Source organism: Biomphalaria glabrata, chromosome 18 (assembly GCF_947242115.1).
Source record: "Biomphalaria glabrata chromosome 18, xgBioGlab47.1, whole genome shotgun sequence".
NCBI lineage: Eukaryota > Metazoa > Mollusca > Gastropoda > Planorbidae > Biomphalaria > Biomphalaria glabrata.
In genome coordinates, this window is record NC_074728.1 from 23,152,842 (window position 1) to 23,173,510 (window position 20,669).

Consider the following 20,669-nt stretch of genomic DNA (forward strand, 5'->3'; position numbering starts at 1 on the left):
ACGTCGCAATATGTGGGTAGTTTAGAGCAATAGCTGGCTGCCACGTCGTAAGTACCAGATGTAGCTACGAGCCATTTGTTTAGAAAGCCCACAAGTTGTGACGTTGTAGTTCACTGTTTAGGCCTCTTCAATAGCAATCGGTCTCGGACTACACAGTGTAAGGCAGCGGTTCTCAACCTTTTAAGCTCGGCGACCCCTTTTTACAATACCCTACACTGCCGCGACCCCCCCCCCCCCTTTTCAACATACACATACAGAAATAGAAGAGTAGACAATAACAATCCATATTATCAATGGTCTTAGGCGACCCCTGGCAAATCGTCAATCGACCCCCAAGGGGGTCGCGACCAAAGGTTGAGAACCTCTGGTGTAAGGTATTTAACAATCAGGGCCAGCCTTATGCATTGTGAACCTAGGTCTAGTATCTCTAATTTGTGGGGGTTTCGTACAGGTCTTTTAGAAAAAAATTGCTTGATAAAATCTCAAGTATAGAACCGCTCTTTAGGTATATGTCTACAGTGTGTTATATTAATAATAATAATATTTATAATAATTAATAATAAATATATAGTATATTTGTATTTAGGCTTTTGAAAAAAGTGTACTCCACTTACTGAAATTCAGTAATTAAATAATACACGAAATCCCTAATCAACAAATTATTTATAAAATAATTTTTTGATGCTGTTTACGATTTGAAGGTTATTAAATTCAATTACAAACCTCCTAAACGACGACGTGGGATTGAGGCATTCAGGTTTCAAACCCGGAGCCCTCGACGACGGGACAGCTTTAAGAATTTAGATCATGCATGACTTAGAATAAAAGAAGATACAACCAAAAAACAAAAAAAAAAAAAAAAATAAGATTACAAAGAGAGTTTGTGTTATCACAAAAACTCAGAGGCGACCACAACAACAACAAAAAAAAAAAAAAAAAAAAAACTTAACTCTTTAGACTTATTTTGTTTTATTTAGACTATTTAATTGAAACAAATAATGAATTCGTTTCATATTCAAAGAGATGAGAAAAACGAGATCAACTTCCATTTTCCTATATATATATATATATATGTGTGTTTATTAATCAAAGAGTATTATACAAAGTTATACCAAGTTATTTGATTTATAATGCAGTATAGAACTAGCTATCATGTACATAAAAAAAAATACATTGCAATAAGCAACAAGCAGTGGCGTAATTAAGACGAAAAAGGGGGCGTAGTTAAGGTGTGGAGGTAAGGGGAGATTTCGAAAATGAAGGAGCCCCTAAAGAGGTCAAGCGAAGGACCCCAAATGATGGCAAAATCCTAGCTACGTCACTGGCAACGAGTTCAGAAAAAAACAACTCGCTAAACCAATCACACACACAACATACATTTTTCAATGGGCTGTTGGAGCGCTTAATTTAAAAAATTCAATCAAGAAACAGTTATAAGTTATTAATATTGGAAAAATGTATTCATAAAACAAATATTACATCTTTGAAAGCTCGAGTGATCCGAACCATGAGACACTCTGTGATATTTGAAAATGATTATTTTAAACGACTTATCAATCAGTCTATCAAGCAGTCCATCAATTAAGCTGTCAATCAGGCTATCAATCAAACAATCAATCATTTTATCAATCAGTGTATTGATCTGTTTGTCAATTGGTCTATAAATCAGCAATCAATAATATTCTCAAGACTCCAGAGAATTTATTAATAATGTGGCTTTACAATAATTATATACATAATATTATTGAGATTTGTTATATTATTTAAAAAATAATAATATTATCAAGATACTATTTTGATACTATATACACGACTCTTTATGTCAACTGTTAAGGGATTGTGTGACAAAAGTAGAATGTCCTACTGCAAACAATTTCTATTAGGGATAGTTACTTTTAGGAATCATAAGCTAAGCCTTTATCAGAAGTGAATTGTGGGAACTGTGATCTAATCACGTGACGGGTGGGTCCGAATGAGTGAAATGTCTAAAGATTACGTCATTAAGAAGAGCTTGGAATCCTGGACTTGAACGTCGGTTTGTGTTTTTTTATTAAGTGAAAACATAGCAACAAATTATACAGAGACATTCAAATTTGTTACTTTTGTATCAAAGTGCTTATAATAAGTACTATCTAGTTTCATTATAAGAGAGGGCTGGTCATTAATGAGCTCCTACAGTGAATACATATTGCATTTATGTCTGTATAGACCTGCTAACTATGTGTAAAAAACCGCAAACTAAAATTCTTTGGCCATATTACAAAGTCTTCGGGACTCGCAAAGACCTTCCTTCAGGGAACAGTACCAGGAAAAAAGTTGAGGAGGCAGACAGACAAAGCGATGGGAATAAAACATATAAGAATGTACGAGCCTGCCTTTGAATGAGGTTCTATCCAAGGCGAAAGACACAAGAGAGGAATGGAGAAAGACGGTCGACAATCGTGTGTGGTACCAGAGCTGTCCATCAGAATAGATGGGAAGAGGTGAACGCAAATTATTGTAGCTTATTATAGACTTATCAATCAGGAACTATTTATTCTTTATTTGGTTTCAAACATTTCCATGAAAGAAAATAATGGTTTTAACTTAAGTCAGTTTCGGGCGGGAAATTCCATTCCTTGCATCACAGCAAACGGGCGTCAAACGGAAGAGCCGTTCACCTCATCATCCATGTACAGTCGCTCTTCGGAATGGGTGGAGAGTTTGTCCATGGAGATCATCTGCCGGATCATCTGCCTCGAGCCGGTCCGTAACTGAGTGGACAGCCTCGCCATGAGGCTTTCTTTACTCTCTTTACTGTCTCTATCATTGTAGACTTTGCTCGCGGTGGCCACGTCTGGTACCTCAACACGTCTGCTCCTCAGCCTGGGGGGGTGGGGGGGGGGGGTGGATGGTGGAAGGGTTAACAGAGAATGAACAAGTTGATACGAAATAAATCGTTTTAGTGCATCTAAATAATGTACCTGGAACGCATACGGCTAGATGTGTTAGATGCTAGAAGTTAGATGTGAACCTGGCCTAACTGATGTCTTAGTACAGCGGTTCTCAACCTTTTATGCTCTAACCCCGACCCCTTTTTACAATGCCCCACTTAGCCGCGACTTCCCCCCCCCCCCCACATACACACAGCAATAGAAGAATAGACAATAACAATCCATTTTTCAATGGTCTTTGGCGACCCCTGGCAATTCGTCAATCGACCCCCAAGGGGGTCGCGAACCACAGGTTGAGAACCCCTGTCTTAGAATGAATCTCTAATACATCTAATGGGTTTGTAAAGGGTCGATCTCTAATTCGAATCCTCAGAAAAAAACATTTCCGAAAAAAAGCAATTTTCCCATTTGGTTGAGTGATCTATAGCAACAGCGCATCGCTGCAGTTCACGCGATACTATCAAAAACGACTTATTAATTGTTGTTTTAAATTCTGTCCGACTTATATGCATACTAAATAAATTTTTCTCTTTAAAAAAATATTTTTTGTGTAAATGTAGTAGTTAGTATGACATACCTTACCTAACTTAGCAATACAAATGTAAATATATTTTTTTAAATTTCAAATCTAAAACCGTTTGCATAAATGTGTTCATAATGTGGTAAATTACTAAAAGGGCCTCCAGTGTTTGTTACTATTAATAGTGAATAGTTGTAAAAGTGGGGTATTTTTATGAAAAGTCTGATTACATAGATAATTTTAAAAAAAAAGCCGTTGCATCAGAACTTATATTGATCTAAAATATCATGATGTCCGATTTTCATTTTTTCTTCTAGTTTCTGATATCTAAACGGGACGGACGAACGGAAGGACAGACGGATGGACGGACAGACAGGCCACTCAAAACTAATAGCGTCGTTTCCCCTTTTTGGGGGGTCGCTAAAAACACACACACACACAAAGCTTGTACGAGGTGTAATTGTATCAATTAGCTGTGATCAGTCATGTAATTAGATTTGTAATAGATCTTGATCAACAACAATAAAACTGTGCGATTAGAACTATTTTGACCAATTGTTTTTGTTTGGCGATATTTCATGCTTTTAGCTTTCTTAATACACTATTATCCTGTCACTTGTGAGAACCAGTTGGGAAGAAAAAAAGGAGGGGGGGGGGGAGAAAAGGATATCTTGATGAAGTTTACTGTAATCACTTTTAGAAGCGTTCATTTTTTTTTTTAAAAAAGGTGGCGATCTCATGCTGACATACAAACCTTTATTCTAGTGAGGTGACCATGAAAATAGAAGATCGTAGTGTTATCTATTGTTTAAAACGGCGACCTTTAAGGGGGACTAATTCAGCTTATACCACCTCTTCAGTCAAGTGCAATTTCTTTCCCTTTTTCGAGATGCCAAACAAAATAATTATTTACCAATAATTAGTAGTAATTGGTCATTTAAAAAAAAATTGATTCTTATGTTGTCAGGTAAAAGAAATAATTGAACGAAATTTCAGATTTATCCGAGATTGGGTGTCGGAGAAATAAAGTGTACAAAAAATTTTACAAGACAAACGGACAGACAGACAAACAGACAGACAGGCAAGCAGCCAGAGGACAGAAAGCAGGCAGACAGACAGACAAACAGACAGATAGGCAGGTAGATAGACAGACAGACAGGCAGACAGACAAACAGACAGACATACATACAGACAGACAGACAGAGTGAGTTGATATAAGCTTTGTAAGAAGGAAATGAAAATTACCACATAATCATGAGAAGCGAAATTGGTATCGTCAGCAGCAGCAGCCACGCTGGAGACGGCAGCATTTTTTCCTCCGCTAAAATTAGTGAACACAGTTAAAAGAAAAATTTTAAAAAAAAAAACGTACGTAAGGAGAAGAACCGCTAAAACCATGCCATATATCTTAAGACTGGAGGAAAAAGCTCCTTTTTTCTATATAAAAGCGTTGGACAGATATTACCACAGATAGATTAACTAGTTTGTTAATTTCTTGATTGATTTACGAATAGTCATTGACTTTATGAATAATTATGCTAAATTTTAACTTGATCCGAGAACGGAAAGTGGGAGAACAAAACGAGTAGAAAACGGGGGTTTTAGGGGAATCATTTTATATATACAGCCACATTTCTAAAAAAAGTAGAAATTACTCCACTTTTTTTATACAATAAGGAGCTTTTTGAAATGTCTACCGTTTTCACAGGTGGCGTCTTTTTCATTACATTCTGCTACAGGTTCCGAGGTGGCTAAATGGGGCGCGAAGGAAGCTGGTTTCTATTAGGTGGACGTCTCGGGTAAATATTAAAAAAACACTGGTCAAGATAATACATCAACAACAGAAGACAGCGTGGAATATTCTGCGTGTTAACATCTTAACAGAGACAGAGACTCGGACCGATCGTTCGTTGTGTAGTCATGCATTATACAACTTGGTAGTTAATGAAGACAGCTGATTCTGGCCTTATTGAATTTTTGAAATAATTAGTTTTTTTTTCGATGTATACGTCTTGAAAGTACAGAAATTGAAATCGACATTGGCTGTAAAAAATACAACAAAAAAAAAAAAAAAAAAGCACAATATAAAAAATGATAAAAATCCTAATAAAAAATGAAAAGCTTATCTAAAGTGGAAGAACTTCGTCCTTAAGTACTTGACTAATTGAGTATTTTTTTATTAGTTAAGTCCTGTTTGGTTAGGTACATTAAATAATTGTTTAAAGTATCAACTTGATCGAAGATTACGTGAGGGAGAAATAGCGCTAAGAATTATTTAAAAAAAGGGGGGGCGGTGGCTGAGTGGTTAAACGCTCGGCTTCCGAACCTGGGGTCCTGGGTTCGAATCTCGGTGAGGACTGGGATTTTGAATTTCGGGATTTCTAGGGCACCCCCCCCCCCCTGAGTCCACCCAACTCTTTAGTGGAGATGTTGAGAAAGTAAAGACGGTTGGTCGTTGTGCAGGCCACATTGTTGGCCCTAGAAACAGATGACCTTAACATCATCTGCCCCATAGATCGCAAGGTCTGAAAAGGGAAACTTTATTTTTTTTCTTTGAATTATTTAAGGGCACTAAACCCAACCAATATTTAGCTGTATCAGTGAATACTGAAGTATTTGTTTCTCTTGCTGCTATTAAACAAAATAATGAATTGCCAGTAATAAATTGGTTACATTTTTTTTTGTTTAAATTGATTCATGTCTTGTTTATGTCAATGAATAATCGTGCAACGTTTCAGCCTGATCCGTGAATGGGTGTGGGAGAAATAACATGTACACACTTTTTACCAGACAGACAGTGTGAGTTGATTTGTAAAAATAAATTGTTATAAATAATAACAATTGTTATAAATAAATGTTACAATACTTACCAATGAAACAAGTACCGTTCACTCTCTCCTGACAATCCTCTCCGTGACATTTGATTTTACATTTACCTTGACAATTTTTCCCATAATAAAATTTTCTACACTCTAAAAAAGAAAAAAAAAAAAGAACGCATTAACTTTATTAATTATATTTAGACATGGAAAAGCTTACAACAAAAGGCTTGTTGAAACATCTAGTTGTTGAATATATTGCAAAGTGATACCATGTTGTAAGATATGCTTGTAAGTAAAAGTCGTTTTAAAACGGCAATCAGGTTCTATAATTACGATTATCATGGGAAAATTAGAGGGACACAATGTGAATAGAAAATAAAGGATGCATAATAATTATAAGACAATTTTTATTGTAATAATCATAACTTATTTTAGAGTTTACCAAATATATAACCTCCTGCAACTAGGTAGATAGGCAATGATACAGGATTGGGGGGGGGGGCGGGGGTGCTTGGAGCATTGTACTTTCCTTGTAGAGCACCGTATTCCCTACGAGCAGGCCCAGGCTTCAAATCTGGGTCAAAACTGGGATTTTGAATTTATGACTTTTTCAGAACTCTCCTGAGTCCACGCAACTCAAATGGGCGCTTATTAGTTGGGGAAAGCAAATGAAGTTGGTCGTTGTGCTGGTCACAAAATACCCAATTAATTGTCGCCCATAGAAACAGATGGCCTTTATATCATTTGTCTTATCCATCGCAAGGTCAGAAAAGGGGTAATTGACTTTCTTCTATTAAGACCCTTGTGACCTCACAAAATACCCAATTAATTGTCGCCCATAGAAACAGATGGCCTTTATATCATTTGTCTTATCCATCGCAAGGTCAGAAAAGGGGTAATTGACTTTCTTCTATTAAGACCCTTGTGACCTCACAAAATACCCAATTAATTGTCGCCCATAGAAACAGATGGCCTTTATATCATTTGTCTTATCCATCGCAAGGTCAGAAAAGGGGTAATTGACTTTCTTCTATTAAGACCCTTGTGACCTAGGCTGCTAAATGGTCAAAAAAAATAATATAAAGCTTGTCTTCGAGTCCGAAGAGTGCGAAGGAGTGCAGTAGGTCGAGTGATTAATTATTTCCCCCCAGCCTGCGCTCAGTATTTTTTAACTTTTTCCCTCCGAAATTATTTTCCATGATGCGACGGAATTATTCATTTAACTCATTCGTAGTTCACTTCTGTGTTCTGATTAAGCTTCGACAACATTTTAATCAGAAACTATTTTATTTGGTATAGAGTTAAATGGAAATGCATGCATCTTTTTATATAACACAAATAAATGTTTATACAATCAGAAAATAATTTAAAAGTGGTCAAATCAACGATGGGATCGTCAATCCGGAGAGAGAGAAAGTTAAATTGATGTTTGGCTTGGGCACTCCTTATACTAAATGTCATTCACAGTGGTACGAAGGTGAGAGTTGTCTTTGAACAAAAAATAGTAGTAGTTTTTATTTCAGAGTTTTCATCTCCTAGACTGGCTGCTGACCAAAACTATAGAGCGCAGTCTGAGACTGGCTGCTGACCAAGGCTATAGAGCCCAGTATGACGATGCTGACCAAGGCTATAGAGCCCAGTCTGAGACTGGCTGCTGACCAAGGCTATAGAGTCCAGTCTGAGACTGGCTGCTGACCAAGGCTATAGAGTCCAGTCTGAGACTGGCTGCTGACCAAGGCAATAGAGCCCAGTATGACACTTGATGCTGACCAAGGCTATAGAGCCCAGTCTGAGGCTGACAATTACAAAATTACTTTTATTTTTAATTACTTTTATTTTTAAAGATAAAAAAAAATTCAATAGGCATATAAATTCAATATAATTTAAAACAACAACTAAAAAGCAGTTTTTCATATTAACGCGTTAACTGCAGCACACTGCCGGTACATGGAACATTGAACTAAAGAAAGGGAGAGAATTATTTTTTTATAGATATTTTTTTCTTTTTTTCTTGAGGGTTTGAATAAGAGATTGACCCTTTACATAACATTTAGATCAAATAGATAAGCATTATATGTCATAAGTTAGTCTAGGTTAGCATTTAAATTCTCCTTCACTTTCACCCATCCTTTGGTAAGCTGGACCGTTAGGGTCAACAAAAGATCTGTTAACCTTCTTTCTCCATTCTTCTCTGTCATTTGTCTTTGATAGAATTTAAAAATGATATTCTTTCTGAAAATATTGAAACCTGCCTTTTTATCTGGCTAGGTGGACCACTTCGGGGGCCAATTTTGAGTTTGTGTTTACACACAAACTGTCTTTGTAACCTTGCTTTTTTTTTTCTTTATTGTGGAGACCCCTTTCTTGTACAGTTTCCTGAGCAGAAGCCCTACCAGGACTCCCCTTAACTTGGCACTGAATGTTTGTAAAATGTTTGACAACATTCGGATGTTTCTTCAGAGATGAAGACAATCTACAGCTAAGACGAACGATAGTCCAGCGTGCATACCGCACGACCAAGCAGCTATCCGTTGGTGGCAGTTGTGTTATGGCTCTTCCGCCGTGTCAAATCCAAACCATGAAGTAAAAAGGAGGTAACCTTTACCAACTCAGTAAACACCGGGCGAAAGGCCGAAACAATCCAATTAGGTAGTCGACACGAGTGTTAACAAAATAAACACTTTTAATACTGAAAAAGTGATCCGTCCAATGTCCTTCGTTATTAGCCGTCTGTTTCTTCAAAAGACGTGTTGTTTCTAGTGTCCAATAGAGCGTTCTTGTTTTTTTAAAGATCTGTCACGTCACTTGTCGCTAAGTAAAAACTTTCCGCTTATTCCCGAAACAAATAACTAAATCCTAATCATGTCACAACAGTAGTCACTGACCTTTGGTGCATGACAATCTTGGGAAGCGATAGCCAGGTTTGCAGATTCTACATTCTCCGGTGTTTTTGTCACAATCAGGGTCACAGTTTATGCAGTTATTGGTACAGTTAGTCCCCCAAGTTAGACGGGGGCAATCTAAATGGTAGAGGAAAGGAGGAAAAACAAACGTATAGCCTTAGAGCAGCGGTTCTCAACCTTTTAAGCTCGGCGACCCCTTTTTACAATCCCCCCACTCTGCCGCGACCCCCCCCCCCAACACAAACACACATACAGAAGAGTAGACAATAACAATCCATAATTTCGATGGTCTTAGGCGACCCCTGGCAAATCCTCAATCGACCCCCAAGGGGTTCGCGACCCACAGGTTGAGAACCCCTGCCTTAGAGAAAATGTGTTAGACATTGAAGTATTAACAAGTGTTATAACATCAGTGAAGTCTGGGATTTTGAGGGTGCCCCTGAGTCCGACCCACTTTAATGGGTACCTGGCTTTAGTTGGGGAGAGTAAAGGTGGTTGGTCGTAGTGCTGGCCACATGACACCCTGCTAGTGAACCGTTGGCCAAAGAATCAGATGACCGTGACACCGACTGTCCTGTAGATCACAAGGTATGTGAAACTGGGACTTTACTTACATACCCCCTTTACAAAAACTCCAGGTTAAGCGAATGTATAAATCGTCTAGACTTTATAATGTTCTAATGGACCTCATTCACCAACCGTAAACAAACAACATTTAGCCACGTGGTGCTCTATCTCTTCTATAATAATTTACGATCTCATGTTTAATACATGATGGTTGTCACGTGACAGTTTTTTTTTTCCCATTTCTTTATCAATAAGATCACGTGACTAAATGTTGTTTGTTTACGATTGGTGAATGAGGTCCATTATAGGCCTTTAGATTAGACTCAAGGACGTTGCACTAAATTGTCCTTAACATTTAGTAATTTAACTCTTTAATGATTGATACCTATATGCCAGAAAGCGTATAGTCCGTTAAAGATACTTCTTTAACATTATCTAGCCAAATTTAAATTTAACTTCCTTTTGTAATTACTATGATAAATTAGAAGTCAAAATATTTTTTATTAGTGTGGCCAACAAGCCAATAATTTTTTCCCAACCGTCAAATTTCTAGGAAAATCCGTAGAGCCGTTTTCGAGATCCGTGTCCAGGTTTTACCGCCCAACCAGGTTCCATGAGGGTACAATTTGTGTAGAGGTATTGTTAAAAAAACAGCAACTATATTTTCATGTTACAAGTTCTCAAAAGGGACGTCAGCTAATCTGGTCTTGTCTTGGAAAAGTGCTTACCTTTAGGACAGATTACTTTACAGGTGGCTTGTGAATGTTCTTGATTATGGCCAATGCAGTAGACAATTGCTTCTGTAACATTTGGGTCTGTACAGTTTCTGACAAATTGAGTAAATGTCAAGTCCGGTAAATCAAAATTATGCAAGATGTAAGATTTTCTAGACATGGGCGGGTAACAAAATTTTAAAATCTTCTTAATCTTCTTAATAGTCCACAAATGCCATGGCACATTATTCAAGAAGACAAATACCTATTGTATGACATAGTCAATTTATTATAAGAGGAATATCAATTCAATCACTTACATATATAAAACCACTATTGTGACACCCATTGTCGAATCAAGACAAAACCTTACACAATTATTCGATTGAACAGACAAGACATGGAATCCATTGCAAAATAAAAAAATAACCCAATAGTCAATCAATTACTTAATCATTTTGTTTGATACCAGCAAGGGGAATTAATCCTGTAGTTACGGTTAATAAAATGTAAGGCTTCGTTCCTTAGATAATTGAACACAACATATCTCCCACACCCATTTGTCGGAGTTGTTGTCACTTGAAACGTTATACAATTATTTATTTTACTTCACAAAACGAAACAATTTAAAAAAATGAACCAACTAGTCAACTGATTATTGGTAATAAATTATTTTGTTTGATATCGAATAAGGAAAATGTTTTCTATATGTTTACATTCAGTACCCGTAAGTGCGGAGTTCTTTCCCTTATAGGTTTTTTGTTTTTTTTTAAAGCTCAGAGGTTCTCAAACTGCAATCCGCAGACCCCCAGGTGTCTAAGAAACGACAGTAGGGGGTCTGCAGAAAGATGAAATTTGCATACAATTAAAATGACAACTTTGCTAAAAATCAGTTTATCCGATCGGATAATTTTAATAATAATAAGCTCTCCCCCTGACTACTGTTTAATATTTCTATTTAGTGGCGTAGCATCCATGGCGCGATGGGGTTCAATGAACCCGGCCCCACAACCGTTAGGGGCCCACCGCGCATGGGCCCATGACTCTTGACTAGTTGAGAACTTTGGGATGATACCAAAATGAAAAAAAAAAAAGAACTTTTGTCAAATCCGATAAAAAAATAGAATTAAAAAAAAAACTTCCTCAAAATATCTTGAACTTTGTCACAGAATTTATATGTGCTTAAAAACTAGTGTTTTAAGCTTTAATGTAAGGATTTGCTTTCCATTAGGTTATGTAAATTGTAATGATGGCTAACCCTAACCGTGCTGTTTGAGGTGACAATCGTTTCCATGTTGTTCCATTCTTTTTTTTTTCCTTGTCTGCTCATAAACTTATTGGTAGTGTTAGGAATGGGGGGGGGGGAAGGGATGGGGAAGAGTTTGGTTAAGAAATAGGAATAGTCCTGATTGTCAATAATTTCGATACAGTTGCAAATTATTCAATTTTTTCAAAGCTTAATATGGTTATTTTTTGTTTTGTATTTAAAGTATGTAAATTCGATCCTCTATGTTGGTATTTAGGTAAGGTATAACCATAATAAGACTGATATCTTTTTCAGTCTGAGGTGTTTAGTAAAAGATCCCTAGCACCCCTCGGTGTCAATGTAGAAGATTAGTTGTCCCGGGCATTCATTGGGGGGAATAATCATCGTTAGACCAGAAATGCCTGTATTCATAACGACGTATATCTAGTCCACCAAATTCCCTATGAGTTAACATATGGAAGCCGGTGCAGTTCTGCCAAATTTAGTGGAGGCCCACCCGATGGTGATGTGGTGAAACGGTCAGAGTAATAAAGTTCCCCTGGATCTGCCCACAATGGCGTCCAAGTCGTTGTTCGCTGTGATTAGCCTAGCTTCAAATATACTGTGTCGGACATAAAAACATTAGAACAAGAGGAATTCACGCTGATCTGTCAGCTGGTAAACACACAGGATTGTGTTTCCCGGAATTTTCCTTCTTGGCTTCCAGGCTTCCATGGAAACTGGTGACGGCTGCCTTCGGAAGAATCCCTGTTTCATCGTTCTGCATGTTAGGACTTGTGTGATACACGTATTCGTACATGTGTATACAACAGAGAACAATGGCCATGATGTCTACAGCCGGAAACAGGACAACAAAATGAACTATGAACAATTTCCGGGGAAGCATGGTAGTACTTGTCGTGAGAGTTCATGAAATGTGCTTGCTTTGTTTTTGACAATGTAAAACATTTTAAACCACTGAATAAAAATGTCTGACATCCAAGATGGTCAATGTACCGATACATTCAGATTACTCAATTGTTTTGTCATATTTTGTATTTGTCTTATTGGGGGAGGGGCCCACCAATATATTCTTGAACCCGCCCCACGGATATCCCTCTACGCCACTGTGACTATTACGTACTGGTCTATGACGACCTAAACCATTGATATTAAGACATTCATTCCTTGGATATACTTGATTGGAAGTGGAGCTGCTTTTGTGCGTCAAGTAAGTCAGACTTCAGAACAGATGAATCAACACCAACACAAGAGCAGCATATTGAAATATTAAGACATTCCTCCCTGGGATATACTTGATTGGGAGTGGAGCTGTTATGTGCGTCAAGTAAGTCAGACTTCAGAACAGATGAATCAACACAACACAAGAGCAGCATATTGACATATTTTAATTTTGAAGAGGAGGAAACAAAACTATGTTCAGACAAGGATAGCACAAAGACTGGATACACAACAGATTACAATTTTATCAGATAAGATAAGATAATTGCTATTGGTCCAACCAAATTTGAATTCAGTTTGACTACACACTTAGCGTAAACTACTGTTACAATAACATTATAGTAATATAGCTTTTTTAAAATAGCGCTACTTTTATGCTTATAGCATGCTAAGAGCGCTTTTGGGGGTATCTAGGAGTTGGTTTTCCGTGCTGCCTTCAGGCGCTCAGTAAACACAACTCTGCCCGAGTCGGGTGTCGAACCTCGAGCCCCCTTCTAGGTAGCCAAGCCAAGTTCAAGCGCACTTGGCCTCTCGACCACCCTTACCACAGATTCAATACGAACAACACTCACGCATGAAACGCATACACACTCACATTCAGAGCATTTTATCGCCACACTTTGTTATCAGTGTATATATAACAATGAGATGCCCCTGTACCTTAGAGAACTGATTACTCCATATGTCCCCCAGAGAGCCCTGCGCTCAATGGACTCAACGCTTTTAGTGGTGCCACGTTTCTCCCTCAAAAGCTACGGTCTGCGGGCTTTATCAGTGCACGGACCAAAGGTTTGGAACTCACTCCCGATTGATCTCAGACAGACAACATGCTACACCACTTTTAAGAAGAACATTAAGACCTACTTTTTAAAAACTTTTTTAGATTAGTTTTTTATTCCCATTGTCGTGTTTGTGTTTGTAATGTTATTACAGCGCCTTGAGCCTACATTTTGTTTGTTAACAGCGCTTTATAAATAAAATTATTATTATTATTATTATCATAAATTGTGGGTTATTGTACGAAAATTGTATATTACTTTCCCATCCTCTTATCCTATAGAACGTGAACTCAGTGCCGTTTTGAACCGACTAAGAGTTGTAGGTCGTGGAATTTGTGGTTGCTACTTACAGACATTGAGCCGATTTTAATTACAAATCCTATCAACCTAATCCAAGTCAATATTTTTTAATGTATATTTTAAACCAACGTTACAATTTCGGTATGTACAATGCGAACAAATTTGTGGATTTATATACTACGCATCTTTATAGTTCCCTCACTTTGGGATCTGTGGGTAAGTCTTGACTATATAAATGGGTCCCCAAATCAAAAAGGGCTTGAGAACCACTGTGCCAGAGTGTAGCACTGTGTGCTAAACTGCAAATAAATATGCTTTGTCGCAGGATCTGCCAGAAAGGACACCAATCTCATCGGCTCCAATTTTTTTTTTCAGGATTGACACCCTAATTCCTTGTTCATGTTTGCATTTATCCTCAAGACGACGGGGGTTCGGCATAAAGATCCCGAAAGTAAAATCCCAATCTTCACCAGGATTCGAACCAAGCGCCTTACCGCTCGGCCACCGCGCCTCCCCTGGTCTGCATAAAAGGTAGAAAAATAACTTCAGTTGAACGAACGTTTAACTTTTGTATCTAGTCGTTTTAATGGCTGGTCTTCGTTACTTTTGTCTATAGAGTTAAACTCAATACTGTTCATTACTCTCTTCCCATTAAAGCCAAGTTTTATTATTTATTATTATTATTATGTATTTTTATATTTCTGTCTGGTTCTTATTTTGAAAACGTTATTTCTCCCACTTCCCATTCTCGGGATCAAGTTGAAATTTTCAATAATTATTGATTGTTCCAAATAAGAGAAGGATCAATATAAAAAAACATTACCAATAATTATGAGTTAATGGTGATAATTAATTAATTTAGTTGGATAGCGAAAAAGGAAAATAGATCTTACATAAAGACCAGTGGGTGGAAGGGGTATCTGGGATAAGGTTTTCCATGCTGCCTTTAGGCACTCAGTAAACACAACTCTGCTCGAGTCGGGTGTCGGACCTCGAGCCCCCTTCATAGATACCCAAGCAAAGCCAAGTGTACTTAGCCTCTCGACCACGCTTCCCACTCAAGTTAGAAATTGGAACTTGTCAATAGACAATTTGGATTTTTTAAAGAGAGAGAGTTAGAGCTTGGAGCTTGAAAAAAGAGTTAGTTCGAACTTGCAATTTGTAGAGAGAGTTAGTTCGAACTTGAAGCTTGTACAGAGAGTTAGAACTTGAAGCTTGTAGAGAGAGTTAGTTCGAACTTGGAGCTTGTAGAGAGATTTAGGACTTGTAGCTTGTAGAGAGAGTTAGAACTTGCAGCTTGTAGAGAGAGTTAGTTCGAACTTGAAGCTTGTACAGAGAGTTAGAACTTGGAGCTTGTAGAGAGAGTTAGTTCGAACTTGGAGCTTGTAGAGAGAGTTAGAACTTGAAGCTTGTAGAGAGAGTTAGAACTTGTAGCTTGTAGAGAGAGTTAGAACTCGCAGCTTGTAGAGAGAGTTAGGATTAGGGTCGAACTTGCAGCTTGTAGAGAGAGTTAGAACTTGCAGCTTGTAGAGAAAGTTAGAACTTGGAGCTTGTAGAGAGAGTTAGAACTTGGAGCTTGTAGAGAGAGTTAGAACTTGGAGCTTGTAGAGAGAGTTAGAACTTGCAGCTTGTAGAGAGAGTTAGAACTTGGAGCTTGTAGAGAGAGTTAGAACTAGGAGCTTGTAGAGAGAGTTAGGATTAGGGTTAGGGTCGAACTTGTAGCTTGTAGAGAGAGTTAGAACTTGGAGCTTGTAGAGAGAGTTAGGATTAGGGTTAGGGTCGAACTTGTAGCTTGTAGAGAGAGTTAGAACTTGGAGCTTGTAGAGAGAGTTAGAACTTGCAGCTTGTAGAGAGAGTTAGAACTTGTAGCTTGTAGAGAGAGTTAGAACTTGCAGCTTGTAGAGAGAGTTAGGACTTGTAGCTTGTAGAGAGAGTTAGAACTTGCAGCTTGTAGAGAGAGTTAGAACTTGTAGCTTGTAGAGAGAGTTAGAACTTGCAGCTTGTAGAGAGAGTTAGAACTTGGAGCTTGTAGAGAAAGTTAGAACTTGGAGCTTGTAGAGAGAGTTAGAACTTGCAGCTTGTAGAGAGAGTTAGAACTTGTAGCTTGTAGAGAGAGTTAGAACTTGTAGCTTGTAGAGAGAGTTAGAACTTGGAGCTTGTAGAGAAAGTTAGAACTTGGAGCTTGTAGAGAGAGTTAGAACTTGCAGCTTGTAGAGAGAGTTAGAACTTGCAGCTTGTAGAGAGAGTTAGAACTTGCAGCTTGTAGAGAGAGTTAGAACTTGGAGCTTGTAGAGAGAGTTAGAACTTGCAGCTTGTAGAGAGAGTTAGAACTTGTAGCTTGTAGAGAAAGTTAGAACTTGCAGCTTGTAGAGAAAGTTAGAACTTGGAGCTTGTAGAGAAAGTTAGAACTTGCAGCTTGTAGAGAAAGTTAGAACTTGGAGCTTGTAGAGAAAGTTAGAACTTGTAGCTTGTAGAGAGAGTTAGAACTTGCAGCTTGTAGAGAGAGTTAGAACTTGCAGCTTGTAGAGAGAGTTAGAACTTGCAGCTTGTAGAGAGAGTTAGAACTTGGAGCTTGTAGAGAGAGTTAGAACTTGCAGCTTGTAGAGAGAGTTAGAACTTGTAGCTTGTAGAGAAAGTTAGAACTTGCAGCTTGTAGAGAAAGTTAGAACTTGGAGCTTGTAGAGAAAGTTAGAACTTGCAGCTTGTAGAGAAAGTTAGAACTTGAAGCTTGTAGAGAGAGTTAGAACTTGGAGCTTGTAGAGAGAGTTAGAACTTGGAGCTTGTAGAGAGAGTTAGAACTAGGAGCTTGTAGAGAGAGTTAGAACTTGCAGCTTGTAGAGAGAGTTAGAACTTGTAGCTTGTAGAGAGAGTTAGAACTTGTAGCTTGTAGAGAGAGTTAGAACTTGCAGCTTGTAGAGAGAGTTAGAACTTGGAGCTTGTAGAGAGAGTTAGGACTTGGAGCTTGTAGAGAGAGTTAGAACTTGGAGCTTGTAGAGAGAGTTAGAACTTGCAGCTTGTAGAGAGAGTTAGAACTTGGAGCTTGTAGAGAAAGTTAGAACTTGGAGCTTGTAGAGAGAGTTAGAACTTGGAGAGTGAAAGTAGAGCTAGAACTTGCTGCGAAAAGTGAGAGCTTGTAGAACGAATAGTAGAAAGTTTGTACAAGTTGGAGTTGTACACAAAATAGAATTTGAGTTGTGCAAATATTTGTATAAGAAATCTATTGAAACTGCTTCAACGTACACTCGTCCTTGCATTAGTGTAGCATAACCCGAAAACAATAGAAATTAGCAACAGTTACAAGAACTCGCATCATAACAATATTTATATTTCTTATATTTTCATTTCATCAAGCTAAAAATGTCACGTTCATATCAATCCCTGAGCGTCAGGTGTCATTACAGTTAATTTTGTTTTTATTCCTACCCTTACATCGGTTTTATTGTCTACCAGCAGTTTGGTGCTACACGTCAACGACCGCCAACAACACCTACCTTTTTCTTAACATTCGCGGATTATAGCAGTTCAAGTTGCACTCCCATTCTGACCAGGTCGTCCAGGCCCCAGACGATACTAGATAATACAAAACAAGCAAAACATCGTTAAAATACTTTTAAAAAGTATGAATAAAAAACAAGGGAAAGCAATTCACAACCATTGCGATATTTCTATACTAAAAAGGGGATGGATGAATTGGTTAATTTTTTGATCATGTATTGTCTTGGAGTAGGAAAAACTGTGCAAAATTTCTTAAAGCGGGAAAGGGGGGATAAAGCGTGTAAAAGAGTTCCCCAGACAGACAGACGGAGTGGCTTAACACAAGTTTTGTAAATAATAACTTTAATGACGAGAATGGGTACATCAATAATGTAAACAAAAGATAAAAGTAAAACGTATTGTTATAACCCTAGTGGCGGACTGAAAGGGTTAATGTGTGTGTGTGACCTACTGACACACGAAAATCGCACAATTCAATGTGCTGTCGTGTTGCTTAGCAGTGTTTGCAAAAGGCCCTGATAGAGAAGATTAACAGTATTCAGGACGACATAATATGCGTTCGCTATCACTTATGTCTTTTTCTCTCGTTCTTCATCCATCTCTCTCTTATTCTATTTGTAATTTCTCTCTTTCTCTTATTAAAGCTCTCATTCTCTCTCTCTCTCTCTCTCTTTGAAATTTAGGTCAGCCTTATATTGACATGTCTTAAACACATTAAATGTACTTCTCTACATGTTTTAAAGTTCTGTTCTATTTCCTACTTTTCAGACCTTGCGATATATAGGGCGGGTGATGTTAACGGTCATCTATTTCTTTGGCCAACGGTTATCGAGCAGGGTGTCATGTGACCAGCACAACGACCATCCGCCTTTACTTTCCCCCAACTCAAGTCAGGTACCTTTTAGAGTTGGGTGGACTCAGGGGCGCCCTAAAAAGCCCGAATCTCAAAATCCCAGTCTTCACACAGATTCGAATCTAGAACCCCAGGTTCGGAAGACAATTGCTTAACCACTCAGCCACCGCGCTCCCCAAATATATTTTCTCGGAGCTAATTTGTCCGCGCTGTTTTGTCGGGTCACCATCGCGAAGTCGGTTGTACTGTTTAAGCTCTGAATGTCGTAGATATAACAGACTAGCGTTGTTTGGAGCCTGAGTTGTCAAGTTCTTTGAAATAGTACTGTGTTATTGAGTGTGTGTGTGTGTGTGTTTCTATGGTGACGGTGGGAAGAGGTCAGCGATTGGTTGTGAATGTTGTAAGAAAAGTAGCATTGTCGTCATTGGTCTTAGTTAGGGGAGACCACTCCAGAACGTGAGACTGAAAGGTTGTGTCATTGTAGTGAGTTAGATTTTGTTACAAAATAGTATTACTAAAGTCTAGTATTTTATCATATCAACCAGATTTTCTCTACATTATAATTACAGTTTTATTTAGAATTGTTCACAAGGAATTAATTCACTTCATTTTAAGTTCTATTCGTTAAAATATAAAACGCCCACAGCGGTTTAATTGTCTACCAGCAGTTTGGTACTATAAGTCAACGACCGGCCATAACATACTGTCGAGTGGTGCAGTGTTTGCAGAGCTTGGATTGATAAAGTTGTTACAATATATATCTAATAGATACAGCAACTAGAACGAAATTTCCCATGTTGAGGCTCTTCTGCTCAATAATAAATTGATTATACTTTGGCTTATAACATATTTCAGTAGATTTTACAATCTAAATTAGATTTAGGCTTTCAAATAAGATACCTAGCTCTAGAAATATTTGAATGAGAATCAATATTGTAAACTAGTCGACCGGCGGCGTAGCATACTCCCTCTTTTTTTTTTTTCGCCTCTTAAATTACGTTGGTTAACTCTAGTCCGTCCTACTTGCAAAAATAAAAGAGTGATCATTACATTACGTGGTGTCCAAACTCTTGAGCCATGAAGAGAATTATAAATAGATCTATAGTATATAGATTTAAGATTAGTATGATATACAGAGTCTATAAATCTATCTACTATCAATAAAGGTAATAAATACGAACCTTCTTGTGTCAAAGGTATGTTGAACAATAAGAAAATAACGCGTAAAATGATACCTAGTTTCATTGCTTAGAAGATACATAGTTTCTACACATCGTGGCATAGCTTAGACTAGTCCGGACAAACACCTAGATCTAAATCTTAAATCTTTTTGCCATGATGATTCAAAACTTGCACCCACAACATTTCGTATTCCGTTTTTCTTAAAAAGCTTAGTATACATAAGTCTATGATCGTAGATATAAATAAATATAGACTGGCCGATAAATGAGTTTTATGAAACGAAAATTTGTGACTTGCAATTGTGTGTACTTTATTATTCAACATTTATGAGCAGTATAAAAGTTATGTATTCATATCTATTTCAGCCACACACCTATATATATTGTAAATAAGGAGGCAGTGTAGTTTTTTTTAATCGCTAAGAATGAAGATCATGCAACTTTTCAGAATTCGGAAATCCGACAACAATAGATATACATGTTTTCAAGTTTTTACCTTTTTACATTTACCTATCCCTTAGTCTTTTGGACCGTTGGGGCACCAGGCAAGATTTGTCGACCGTCTTTCTCCATTCCTCTCTTTTTTTTTTGCCTTGTTTAGAACCTCTCTCAATGGCAGGCCTGTCCATTCTATAATGTTGTCCTCCCATCGCTTTTTCTGTCTACCTCTTCTTCTTTTCCCTGTCCCTCCCATCCCTTTTTCCAGTCTATATTTATTTATGTCTATGTCTATGATATAAGGCTTGTTTTCGAGTCTGAAGATTAATGAGGAATGAGGCATTTCCCGTGGCTACGAAGCCCCAGCTGTGACCTATATATATTTCCACATCCAGGGCAAGCATAACCATTGTCCACCGGTGGTCGATTAAGATTTTCTTTTCGCCATCTTCAGTCTGTCCACAGCAGCGGATTTTCTTTTGGTCTCAAATGTGTATCCCGCGGCGTTTTTGAGTGACCTCCAGCATTTTCGTTCCTAAGCCGCAGGCAGCCAGGTGCTCTCTTCTATGTCAGTTAAGGCAAGTTGGAGCCTAAGCTGGTCTTTAAAGCGTTTCCGAGGGACACCTCGGTTCATAAGAAGTCCCACTATACTCTCCATAACGGCGTTTGTAAAATTA

The 20,669-nt window shown here is 37.9% G+C and overlaps 1 protein-coding gene across 2 annotated transcripts; it reads right to left on the bottom strand.

Annotated features, from left to right (window-relative positions):
- Positions 1–971: 971 nt before the first annotated feature.
- LOC106058071 (uncharacterized) lies at positions 972–19,761 on the bottom strand. 2 transcript variants are annotated; one of them, XM_056017888.1, is made up of 7 exons: positions 19,555–19,758; positions 17,517–17,595; positions 10,474–10,571; positions 9,161–9,295; positions 6,324–6,425; positions 4,699–4,774; positions 972–2,865 (listed from the first exon to the last, which is right to left on the bottom strand). In XM_056017888.1, exons 1-7 carry the CDS (start codon positions 19,616–19,618, stop codon positions 2,640–2,642), a joined length of 780 nt encoding a protein of 259 aa, XP_055873863.1. In that variant the 5' UTR covers positions 19,619–19,758; the 3' UTR covers positions 972–2,639. The 2 variants fall into 2 exon arrangements, with proteins under 2 accessions (XP_055873863.1, XP_055873864.1); XM_056017889.1 differs by lacking the exon at positions 9,161–9,295 and having other exon boundaries at positions 19,555–19,761.
- Positions 19,762–20,669: the final 908 nt, after the last annotated feature.